At 45.6% G+C, this 12,282-nt stretch overlaps 1 protein-coding gene across 6 annotated transcripts in view; it reads left to right on the top strand.

Annotated features, from left to right (window-relative positions):
* arhgap21a (Rho GTPase activating protein 21a) overlaps positions 1-12,282 on the top strand; it is a 52,921-nt gene that overhangs the window by 33,536 nt on the left and 7,103 nt on the right. For 3 of the 6 annotated variants that reach the window (XM_086020280.1, XM_086020279.1, XM_086020276.1), the window contains 19 exons: positions 3,066-3,158; positions 3,260-3,338; positions 3,452-3,506; positions 3,953-3,976; positions 5,716-7,582; positions 8,408-8,554; positions 8,635-8,737; positions 8,820-8,856; positions 8,928-9,047; positions 9,511-9,810; positions 9,888-9,952; positions 10,070-10,218; positions 11,008-11,150; positions 11,231-11,389; positions 11,485-11,563; positions 11,671-11,744; positions 11,826-11,915; positions 11,994-12,119; positions 12,207-12,248. In XM_086020280.1, the coding sequence (XP_085876406.1) occupies positions 3,066-3,158; positions 3,260-3,338; positions 3,452-3,506; positions 3,953-3,976; positions 5,716-7,582; positions 8,408-8,554; positions 8,635-8,737; positions 8,820-8,856; positions 8,928-9,047; positions 9,511-9,810; positions 9,888-9,952; positions 10,070-10,218; positions 11,008-11,150; positions 11,231-11,389; positions 11,485-11,563; positions 11,671-11,744; positions 11,826-11,915; positions 11,994-12,119; positions 12,207-12,248 (3,752 nt within the window). Of the gene's footprint in view, positions 1-1,859; positions 2,141-3,065; positions 3,159-3,259; positions 3,339-3,451; positions 3,507-3,952; positions 3,977-5,715; positions 7,583-8,407; positions 8,555-8,634; positions 8,738-8,819; positions 8,857-8,927; positions 9,048-9,510; positions 9,811-9,887; positions 9,953-10,069; positions 10,219-11,007; positions 11,151-11,230; positions 11,390-11,484; positions 11,564-11,670; positions 11,745-11,825; positions 11,916-11,993; positions 12,120-12,206; positions 12,249-12,282 lie in introns of those variants that run through there. The other 3 variants (XM_086020281.1, XM_086020282.1, XM_086020277.1) reach the window with 3 other exon arrangements.

The following is a 12,282-nucleotide window of genomic DNA, read 5'->3' as shown; positions in this document are numbered from 1 at the left end:
GAAAAAATAAAGACATTGCACCATAAAATACACAAGTACTCTTATTAGAAGAAATACACACATGATGAGGTATTAGGGAACAATACCAAATGTTAGATGAAATCCAAAATTATCATATATATATATATATATATATATATGTATATATATATATATATATATATATATATATATATACATATATATATATATATATATGTAGACAAATATTAAGTCAAAACTTGTATGGAAGATGATTCAAAATTATTTGAAAAATGCACACGCTCAACTCAACTTTATTTATAGAGCAATTTAAAAACATCCAAACTGCGTACAAAGTGCTCTGCATCAAGTAAAAAAAAAATCGGACTTATACAAACAATGACGGTTACAACAATAAATTAACATAAAAGCAGTAAACACAATAGAACACTAAAACATTTTGTGTACCAGTATTTAAAAGGTTCAGCCAAACCGGTTGGAACCAGATACTAGATGTTTGAAAATACACAAATATTGGGAAAAATAAAATAAAACACACAAATAGAGGGGAAATAGGCCCCCCAAAAATCCATTGGTATTATCTGTTGTTTTGTCCAAAATACATTTTAGGAACAATAAGCAAATATTTTTTTTAAAACTGCCCACACATATTAGAACAATTCTGAAAAACATTAAATTATCTGTTTTTAACAAAGAGATCTAAAAATAAATATACAAATATTAAGAAAAAAATAAATATGTGGTTAAGAAATATTGACTAGAGGAAAAAATATATACAACTATTAAGCAAAAAGTACAAAAAGAGAGATGAAATTCAATCATTTACGTCCATCATGAGGGTTATCTGTTTTATTAAAAATATCTAAAAGGAATTACACAAATATTAGGAGCAAAACTAATAAAAATATATTTTTATGATATTAACCAGCAAAAGTTCCTTTCTACAAAACCTTGTAAAATCCAGAAAGTGAAGAGGACAGCATTTTTTTTTTCTCAGTCCAGATGTTTTTGGCTTCCTCCCCGAGCTCAACAAGAACCGGCCGAACATTTTGTTTGTTTTCTCCCACTAGAACAAGTGAAACATTCAGTGGCCGCGCCGTCCCCGCGTTGTGAGCACAAATCTTGTTTTCCACCCGGTGGCTTTTGCTATTTGGGATTCCAGGCTTTCCTGTCCTTGGTGGAAAAACCCAGTTTGTGTCATGTGCGTGTGTGTTTCCCAGGGTTTGTGTGTGTGTTGTTGGGATGTAACGCTGTCACGTTGGCTTTTTCCATTATTTTTTTTGTACTGTTAAATTGACCTGTACGAATAACTTTTAGTGCTACAGTGAGCCCCTTTTTGTTACATTCATTCTAAAGCTACACACAACTGCTACTTTACACACATGGAGCAGCAACATATACAGAGCGTTCAACAATACTCAAAAGGTGCACTAATGTTGGGTACAAAAACGGCATACTTGTGGAGCCATGAAAGCCATTTTCAACACTTTAGGGGACTGACCGATAGTGTAGATTTGTGAATAAAACATTGTTGGATTTGGACATATGAGGTTTCTGCCTTCAATGACGATATTTTCTTTGCTTTGTGCGTCATCAAGCACAGTGAAAACTGTTCCAAGATCATGAGAAAATACGGTCAAGAGTACCCATTTCTCATTCCGCTTGCCAAGGGAGCAAATCTAAAATTTGGGACTTCAGCTCTGTTTCATCTTTCTGGAGATTGTCTTGAGAGTCAAGACTTCAGTTTCTCTGCTTTGTGTCCTCAAGCTCCTCTTTCATAAGTCTCAAAGAGACCGCTTAAGTCAATGATTATGTGACATCACCATCAAAGAGGTTTGCAAATAATGCTTTGTGACGCAGAGACAATTACGAAAGAGTACATGTCTTTTCCTTCCACCCCATACACTAATTCTGCCTCTTGTCATTTACATGGTGAAAATCAAGCATTTTGGTGATGATTTGTTCGTGGGCCAGTGCAAAAAGGGCCTGGCGAGGTCTCTTCAGGAGGGCCGGCTCACGCAGGTGTTTCTGCTGTGTTCCGCTTCCCAAAGTAAAGTTGTGCTTGGACCGCTGCACGTGTGAACCGCTCGCTCCGTCTTCATGGGAACGCAAACGTGCGATTACACTTTTTATTTTCATTGGGCTCGCCATCTTCCAGGTTTGAGCAGACAATAGAACACGCTGTGATTTTCAGGACGGATGTTTGAAAAGTAGTGTGTGTTGAGGCTAGAGTGTTTGGAACAGAAAAGCTAAATGGAAATTGTCCGTGTTTTGTGTGCTTTTTAAAGTGTGTTGGAGAGGTTCAAAGTGTTGGCGGTGGCTACGCTTCACTCATCAGAGCCCCTGAAAAACGTTGACTGTTAGTTTATGAAATACCATAAAAATGTTGTTACAAGTACTTCTCTGATATAAAAGGTCTTCCGCTTGGCTTAACTAGTCATCAAAATATACAAAAATATAAGAAAAAGCTCTATAGGACATTGTGCTGCTCATTCTGGTGTGCCCGCCTTGGCCACCTGAGAGCAGTGTAATACATACATGCAGATTCTCTTTTAAATTTGAAATTAAACCTCAACTAAGCTTGATGCTTGTTTTATTTTTGTTAGCTATCATCATCATCATTGAGTTGACACTACACAGCACTCAGGTAGTTATCCGCAAGTCAATGCGAAAAATCGGTCGAACGACAGCTTTTATGTCGAAAAAGTCATAAGTGGGGTCACTCTGACCTACACCAGAAATGCTTACGGATTAAATCGGTCAATCCCAATAATAATCTCCAATCCAATAAAACTTGAAAAAAAGAAAATACTCCACCTGCGAACTTGTGAGGAAGTTTAGGGAGTGGTGATACCATCACATTTAAGGGTAGCCAAACAAAAGGGAGCATGCAGACTGGAGATTGTGCCAGGTGAAATCCCACCCAAACTCAAACAGAAATTGTACCAAAATACATGTTTGACAAGTTGTAAAAGATTGATGTATTGTAGTTAGCGAAAAGTAAAATGCGCAAAAATAAATGAATGGGTTTTTTGTCAAATTAAAAAGTGTTCATCGTTGTCGATGCGCTGTGTGGTCGGCAGGGAGACAGCGAAGTCGCCTCGAGCCCATGGACACCATTTTTGTCAAGCAAGTGAAGGACGGCGGCCCCGCACACGGAGCTGGACTCTGTACAGGTACATGCACCACACAGATTGCATCACTCTGTTTTTTTATGTAGTTACTATTTTACTGCATTTATTTGCTAACTCTGATTTGATTCTATTTGTGTGTGCAGGCGATCGCATCGTGAAGGTGAACGGCGAGAGCATCATCGGGAAGACGTACTCGCAGGTCATCGCCTTGATCCAGAACAGGTGAGCCACTCGCCAGGCAACGTCGTGGACGTTCGCTCGCGCACACGTTCCTCCCCTCACCTTTTCCTCCCGTTTGCTTCTATGGCATCGCTGCCGTCGTCGTGGCACTGCAGTGATGCCTCGCTGGAACTCTGCGTGATGCCAAAGGATGAGGACATTCTGCAGCTGGTAACTATCGTTTTCCTGACTAATTCTGGTTGACTCTTAATTTTAGACTAGTCGACTCGATTCATTAATTAGACTGGTTTGATTAATTGTTCTAGGTGCTATTGGGGTAAATTATGATTTGCTGTCTCACTTCAAACGTGGCCGTACGGCAAACCATGCATATTCGTGACTCACTAATTCATCTATTTGTATATGGAAGGTGTCAATTACTCACAGGTTTGCGCTACCTGCAGCAGTGCTCGGTCCGTGTCGTCCTCCAATTGACGGTGTTCTACTTTCCTTCATTTGAACTTCTCTGAAGCCATTTCTTTAATCTCACCACATTGTGATCTATTTTTAGCCTGCCTCACTAAAAAGGTGGCATTTTTCCTTCATGTCTTTGTGCTTACCTGTCAACTTGTTTTCACTCCTTTTTCTCCTTGCTTTGTTTCGCCCGCCAACTGCAGTTTTCCAGGGACATCACCGCTCTGGTAAGATGGAAACTATACTGCTAACTAACTTCTTTGCTTTTTATTTCTCCTTCCTGTGGTTGTTCAACTTGGATTTAAAAAAGATAAAAATAAATCTAGCCCCCTTTGCCATTTTCACTTTGTCGCATGAAATTTTGTGGGCGTATCTATCATGGGTAGACACACAAACTTTCCCTCAACAATCCATGCCCGGAAAGACTCAAGAAGTCTTTTGAAGCGACTATTTCAGGGTCATTTTGGCCATTTCCAGGGCTCCTTGTGATTTTTTTTCTGCCCCTGAAGCCAGTTTCCATTAGCAACTTGAAATTTTGTAGTCATGTCTTTCCGGAGTAGACCCACAAAAAACTCTCAAGAACCGATTCCTGAAATCGTAAAGGAAGTTTGCCATTTTGGTTCTAATTCACCATTTTGGCAATTTCTTTTAAAAGCTTCATGAAAATTCAGCCCCCGAAACCAATTTGTCAAAGTAGCATGAAATTTGGTAGGTGTGTGGATTATGGGTAGACCCAAATAAAAGTCTCAAGCACTCCTGCGCCTTGCGACACAGAAAGTCTGCCATTTTGGTGTGAATTTGTCATTTTAGGATCATTTCAGCAATGCCCAGGGGTTGTTAAAAATTCAGCTCCAAAGGTTTCTTTTGGAACATGAAATTTGGTTGGCATGTCTATTGCGTGATTAAACCCACAAAAAAGTCTCAAGAACTTGCATCCGCGAAGGCAAAATGCCATTTTAGTTTGAAGTGGCCATTTTAGATTCCTTTCGGCCATTGCCAAAATGTCCTTCAAAGAGGAACTCGGCTTTTTAAAAAAAAAATCCAATTGCTCCCCAATTTGAGTTGCCATAAAATGCAAAAACGCTAATAATGCAATTCTATAATGTCCCGACTAGACCAAGCAGAGGTCTGCAAAGGTGTGTTGATCACTGATTTCAATTCAGTGGCGCTCTAATGACATTGAAATCCAAAAGGAAAGCAGCAAGCATCCGACCTCATGCCGCTGTCTGCCTCGCACGACGGTAACCTGAGAGCTCTTAGGAAGAGTGCCATCGATTAAAGCCAAGCCTGCAAGTCTTTCCCTTTCATTTTCTCAAGAGCAGCCTGAGGTAGAGTCCAATATTGAGTTCTAGCTGAAGCTGTCCGTTTTCACTGTAAAGCACGAGAGGCAGTCGTGTTTTCAAGTGTTTGGATCAAGTGTTTAGTTGTGCCTGGGCAGTCATGTTGACAGACATGCCGTTAGTAGACAGCTGTAAAAAGAGGCGTCGTCTCTTTGGATTCTCCTTACACCTCAGGGCATATTCTCCATCCAAAAAGGTGGGTAACGCCCTACCTTCCTCTTCCTCGCTCCTTTAACTCCCCACTAGACTACTTGATTCCCTTTTTGTGTACGTCATAAGCCTTAGACGGACAAATATTGACAATTTTTTAGAGTTTGTTGGTTTAATTTTGGGGCTGTAACGCACTGCTTAGAACTGCAACCAGCATGCTGTCTTAGTGCTCAGAGCAAACGTTGATCTTGTCACAATTCTACTCTTTTACTCCTTTTTGTAAAATTTTAGCAAGCACGAGGTACACGATGTGACACACAAAACCTCAATAACAGCTTGGGTGAATTCTGTCCGAAAAGGTCAAGCTCCTCCAGACTGTTTGAAAGGCATCAGCAGCATCTTGTCTCTGGTGTTAATGTAACCTTTGCGACTCGAAGTAAGTCAAATGACATCCTGCCCCGTTTATTCTCTTGCAGGCGTATTCTCAGGACGCATACCTTAAAGGAAATGTGGCATACAGCGGAAATGCCCAGAACATCCCCGAGCCACCGCCCATATGCTACCCCCGGATAGAGATTAAGGCTGCTAGCAAGGCGACGGAGGCGAGTGACGTTGTCAACAACGCCCCCCGAGAGGCAGCTCAGGGTGCGGGAAGACAAGGAGGGGTGACAGAGAAGAGCTACCGAGTGGAAATTCCGGTTCCCCCTTCACCCCCACCGCCACAGACGGTGGTCTGCGTCTGTAATGACAACTTGAGGACAGTGGCTGCGGCCCCTGTGCGGTTGGCTCGGGCGGGCCCCAGCCACAGGGCTGAAGAGAACCGACGCTGTCCTTCCACGGAAGCGGGTTCTCCTCTCGCCATACCACTGGTCTCTTCACCTCCAGGAGGTGCGCCGCTGCCACATCCTTCCTCTCGTCCCGCAGAGACCCCTGTGCCCTGCCCGTCCCCGAGTACTCGACCTCTCCAGAGCCATGCCGACAACTCCCCGGTACGAGCCTCCCTCGCTGCTGCTTCGCCGGACTCATTGTCACCCAAAGACAAGCGCCTCTCGCCCTCGCCGACAGTCCCTTCCTCGCCCTCCCCTCACCAGAACATAGACTGGAGGAACTACACCACCTACAAGGACTACATCGACGCCAAGAGGCTCCACACGTATGGCTGCCGCACCATCCAAGAGCGTTTGGACAGTTTGCGTGCTGCCGCCAACTCCAGCTCCGCCTACACTCAGCAGCGCTCGTCCTCTCCGTGTAGTATTCAGAGAGGACTGACAGCCTCTCAGGTCAGATGGAGGAGCACATCCACAGATCGAGGGGTGAACGGTGGGACCCACAGTACGCCGTTGCGAAGTGCCTCCCAGGAGAGGCTTGGAGGGTCAGAACGGAGCAGGAATTGGCCTCGGAGTGCTTCCCAAGACGCGCTGCCATTCTCCAGCCCGGCGGGGGTGGCCAAATCTCGAGCACGCTCTTTTGACTTCCTGGGCCAGGAACCCGGAGAGCAACGAGGTCTTGGCGCTGCGGACCGGACAGGTTTGGAGGACCGTCTTCTGCTCTGCCAAGGAGAGGAAGCGAGAGCCAGCAGGCAGGGGGCAGGCCAAAGAGCTTTACCTCAGCTCAACCGCGGTCTCGCCGGACAGGACCCCGATGGGCATCGAAGTGGAGTATCAAACTCCCCTTTGGTGGGTCGAATGTGTAGCAAACCGCCGTTAAGGACAGACGGCAATATTATGAGGCCCTCGCGGCTACCTGTTAAAAATTCAATCTCAGATCCCTCAGCTGCCACGAAAACCACAGACTTGCTGAAAGACCAAAGAACTCACATCACTGGAAACCACGTGGGCTACCCGTCACCGCTGCACTTGGAGCTCAGGACTCGGGCTGACAGTCTGAAGATGGAGAGCACATGCGAAGCCAGTTTGGCCGTCAGGTCTTCATCTTGCTCGGGTCCCTCGTGTAAAACGCCCACGCAGAGACTAACACAAAGCGGCATTGTCAGCTCTTCCGACACAAACGGAGCCGTGAGCCAAAAGCCAAAGTCCTCCATACGGACGAACGGCGGTCCGATAGAAGGTGTCCAAGGACTTGACGCGACGGTGGTCGTCCTTAGGAAGGACAAAAACTCAGGGTCTGCTCGCGCACGGCCGCCGTCCTACGTCTTTGCCGTTTGTGACGAGCAAGGCGGCGTGGGCCACAAGTCGCCGCCGCTGGCGAAGGCCGGTTCTGTCGACGCGGTGGCGTGTTGGACTAACAGCTGCAAGGAGATGTATCTCAGGAGGCTGGGAGGCTCTCGGCAAAAGAGTGGATCCGAAAACCTAGATGACTCCTTGGACTCCATCCCCTTTATAGGTGAGACCCTCCTCCGTGCTCATTGCTACTCCTGAAGCAGAATAATAATAAATGTAGTCAAATAATCCTTAGATGGCTACTGCTGTGTGTACATCATTGAGCAGATGCTAGCGTGTGGAAAATGGTCAACTGGAGCTGCAAATTTAGACATATTTAATTTCAATTTACAAGGACTTGTGAATATAAAGTTAAGGGTTACCCAACTGTGTTTGTTGGCGTACGGTTACTCAAAAATTGCCGACCTGAAATACACCTACTTATTAGCTTGCTAAGGCCGTATAATCTCGGCTGTTTTGGGTACCAGTTCCCCGTGGGGTTTGATGTCAGGGTGATGTAAGGTTTGCAGTTACACAAGCATTTCCCGCCGTGTTCAAGGCAAGAAACCCATGAATGTGTTTCCTCTTGATGGCTCTGTGACACAACAGACAAAGCAGGGCATCGGTGGAGCAATTTCCTGCTCCCCTTTTCGCACTTGTGGGGAGAGACCAAGAACCAATTCACCATTTCATTTTTTTTTTTCTAATGACTCTTAAGGTTTACTCCTTTTGCCACCTCTGCCTTTTTTGTCCCTCGTTATCGCATGATGACTCACGAGTATATTCAATCGTCGGCCTGTACTTTGACGCGGATATTACCAAACGTACTTGAACTCAACCTTGCGTCCTTAAATCTGTCCTCTGCTGATCCATCAACAACCAATGAGTGCAGATGTCAAGGTTTATTGCATCCTTATTCACATCAATCACCCGTGTGAGTAGACTAATGTTTGTCGAGTTTTATGACTACTACTCCAGATTTGAAGGACTAGTGTGTGTGTCCCCTCAGATGAACCCTCCAGTCCCAGCATGGATCTGGACACAATCAACATTCCGGCCTCGGCTGTCATCTCGGCGACGCCCGTCATCACCACCATACCAGCCAGCCCCACCGCCACGTCACCCCTTATGCGTCGCCACATGTCGCACGACCATGGTATCGATTCAGACAAATACCCCAAAGCCGACTTTTTGGGATAAGTGTAACATTTCATAATGATATCATGCTCTGAACAGATTCCCTCCGGCTCACCATCATCGAGTCGGACTCCGGGGGTAAAACGGAGCGCTCGTTGTCGTACGACGAAGGCTTGGATAACTACCGGGAAGACGGCGGAGGGTGAGTGTTAGCACTGATGGAAATCATGAGTTGAAAAAAAATCAATTTCACACTCACTCTTGTACATTTTGTGCTCATGTAGGAGGTCGTTGATAGCTGGGCTGAAAAGCCTCAGGAAGGTGAGGCCTTCTCGGCTTGTCCACCGGCACAAACAAAGATGTGCACTTTACAGAGATTTTGTTCCCTGCAGGCGATGGACAGGTCATCAGAAGATTCCGGATCCAGGAGGGATTCATCATCAGACATTTTTTGCGACGCCACTCGGGAGGGTCTGCTGCATTTCAAGCAGCTGAATACTGACAAGGGAAAGGTACGTCGTGAACGTGACCAAGTTGCATTAGTCGTGTAAGAATTGAGTGTCACAATTTAATATAATTTTATGTGGTTTTACCCATCCCACATGGTTTAAACACATTCAAACATATTAAAACAAACTTTTTAAAGTATTCCTGAACATCTGTTCTCTCGCTGACAAGAAACGGTAATGATATACTATCATGTGAAAAGATCACACAGTTCTCCGAATAAGAGGCCAAGTATGTTTGTTGAAGCTCTTCTTGTCACTCCCAGTTGAAGTTTACTGTAAAACTTAACATATAATTTAAACATTCTCCGCTTATATGCCCAAATGCTCAACCAAACTGCACTTTTTCATCAAAAGAAAGTCCTCTCGCTTAATGCTAGCACATGATGTGTATCGCCATTGATGGGCTAACAGAAATTAGCATTGATGTCAAGAGTAATTCTAAACCTTCAAACACCTCTTTTGGCAGCGCGTGGGCGGCGGCATGCGCGCCTGGAAGCAGATGTACGCCGTGCTGAGAGGCCACTACCTGTGCCTGTACAAGGACAAGAAGGACGGACAGGCACACGCCAACTGCCAAACGTCAGATGAGCCGCTGCCCATCAGCGTGCGGGCCTGCCTCATCGACATCTCCTACAGCGACACCAAGCGCAAGAACGTGCTGCGCCTCACCACGTCGGACTGCGAGTACCTGTTTCAGGCCGAAGACCGCGAGGACATGCTGGCCTGGATCCGAGTCATCCAGGAGAGCAGCGACCTGGGCGAGGAGGTGGGAATGAGAACCCTGCTGTTGAAATTGGAGCAAAGCTTGAGCCCCCACCCCCCTTTGTTCTTTTATTACTTTAGAACGCTGCCTTTACCAGCCATGACCTCATCAGCCGGAAGATCCGGGAGTACAACACCTTGATGAGGTAAGAGTCCGTCTCTTAGGATTAGGGTGTGCGACTGGAGAGGAACGAGTTCCTCGCAGATGCTCTCCACATGGGTCCGAGTGAGGTCCGGCAGAGGACGCTGTGTCTCTCCCACAGCCCGACGGGCAGCAAGACGGAGCCATCGCCGCGGTCTTCTCGGCAGTCGCTGAGCATTCGCCAGACGCTGCTGGGGGGCAAAGGAGACGCCAAAACGCCCAATTCGCAATCGCCCAAGCCCGAGCAGGAGAAGAAGAATGCGCACAAAGGTCAGCTGTGTGGGAGGGGACAGTTTTGTTTTGTTTTTTGACCTGTCGTTTTTAACCTGCATGTTTTTTTGTGCAACAGGGGACTTTGATATACTCCCACTGTGGTTATTTGTATTGTGATGGAACCAAATGAGGTTTGAGAGGGAACAGACAGAAAGAACAAGAAGAAACACCAACAGACAACAATAGCTGTAAAAAAATGGTTTATTACGTTACATATGTATCAGGTTAGTTTAGGAATGGGCGATAAGGCTTAAAATAAAATGCCCCCTTTTTTCCCACGATAATCCAATTTGCGATTTATTCAATTCTTTACCCCCTTCATCAAAAGACAAGGCTAATGACATTATTCAAATGAAGTTTTGATTTTGGGATATTTTTCCCCTTTCCGTGATTTGCTTTATTTCTCCTGAAAAGAAACAGCCTTTTTCCCCCTGAGTGACTTGTATCAACTTACACAAACATTTTCTTACGCGACTGTCAAAATAAAAGTGCATCCTCTTGAACGGAAATGTCCCTTTCAACACAAAAAAAACCCAATTTAAAATCAAAAAAGTTTATTTTTTTTATAGTCAGTAACAAAACTGTCAGTGAACAGAACTGATTAAAAGTGCTTTCTCCCGCCTATCTGTCCAATCAAAATTGAGAATGTAGTGAGCGCTACACCATGTGAGGACGGGACATACTGTGTAAAAAACAGGACAGGGGTCATTAGCCAGGTGCTGCACTGGTGACTTTACAAATGTGAGGACAGATCAGGAAATCAACACGCTGTGCCGCTCACCGCAGATGAGACCAGCCCCCCCAAGGACAAAGGCACGTGGAGGAAGGGCATCCCGGGCCTGATGAGGAAACCTTTCGAGAGGAAACCGTCGCCCGGAGTCACATTCGGAGTGAGGCTGGACGACTGTCCTCCTGCGCACAACAACAAGGTCTCATCATACCTCGGTCGTCCCCCACATATTTGATTTTGCCTATCCGATGATGACCTGGGAAACTTTTGTGTTTTTAGTTTGTGCCGCTGATCGTGGAGGTGTGCTGCAATCTGGTGGAGGAGCGAGGCCTGGAGTACACGGGCATCTACAGAGTGCCGGGAAACAACGCCGCCATCTCCAACATGCAGGAGGAGCTCAACAACAAGGGCATGAACGACATCGACGTCCAGGACGATGTGCGTCACCTGACCGATGACTCCTCGCCTGCCGTTTGTTGCAATTTTGCGCTTGCTTTCCCGTCGCTCATTTGTCATGTGACGTTTTTTTTCAGAAATGGCGGGATCTCAACGTGATCAGCAGTTTGCTCAAATCGTTCTTTCGAAAGCTCCCGGAGCCGCTCTTCACCAATGGTATTTGGCCTTTGTATTCTCGTGTGTTTTTACTGGCCTATAGTGGACAAATGGGGAAGTAACTGTCCTCTTTTTTTTTTTTTTTTTTTTTTAACGCCGATCTATAGATAGGTACGCAGACTTTATCGAGGCCAACAGAGTAGAAGAACCCGTGGAGAGGTTGAAAGTGCTCAAGAGGCTGGTGCGTTCTTTTGTCACTTCCCAGCTACATCTCGCGTCTCCGGATCGTTTTTACAGGCAAGTCTGTCTTGTCGTATTTCAGCTGCGCGAGCTGCCCGATCATCACTACGAAACCCTTAAGTTCCTCTCAGCTCATCTGAAAACCGTCGCAGACAACTCTGAGAAGAACAAGGCATGTTTTTGGTTCCCCCTTTTTTCTTCTTTCCTTACGTCTTCAGGATAATAAATAATAACACCCTCCTCTTTCTAGATGGAACCGAGGAACCTGGCCATCGTGTTCGGTCCCACCCTGGTGCGAACCACAGAGGACAACATGACCCACATGGTGACGCACATGCCTGACCAGTACAAAATAGTCGAGACGCTCATTCAGAATGTGAGTGAATCCCCACCCCACGACCTCCCAAAATGATTCATTTTTTCATTGTGTACATTTAAAATGTCTGCTGTCATGATTGTACAGTACGAGTGGTTCTTCACTGAAGAAGGAAATGGAGATCCCGTGGTGAGCATTTTTCATTTTTATCTCAAGTTTCAGT

The sequence above is a fragment of the Filicampus tigris genome, chromosome 21 (genome assembly GCF_054856515.1).
Source record: "Filicampus tigris isolate MCC_2025a chromosome 21, RoL_Ftig_1.0, whole genome shotgun sequence".
Taxonomy (NCBI): Eukaryota; Metazoa; Chordata; class Actinopteri; order Syngnathiformes; family Syngnathidae; genus Filicampus; species Filicampus tigris.
The sequence above is the reverse complement of the archived record's forward strand: the minus strand, read 5'-3'. Positions and strand labels throughout refer to the sequence as shown.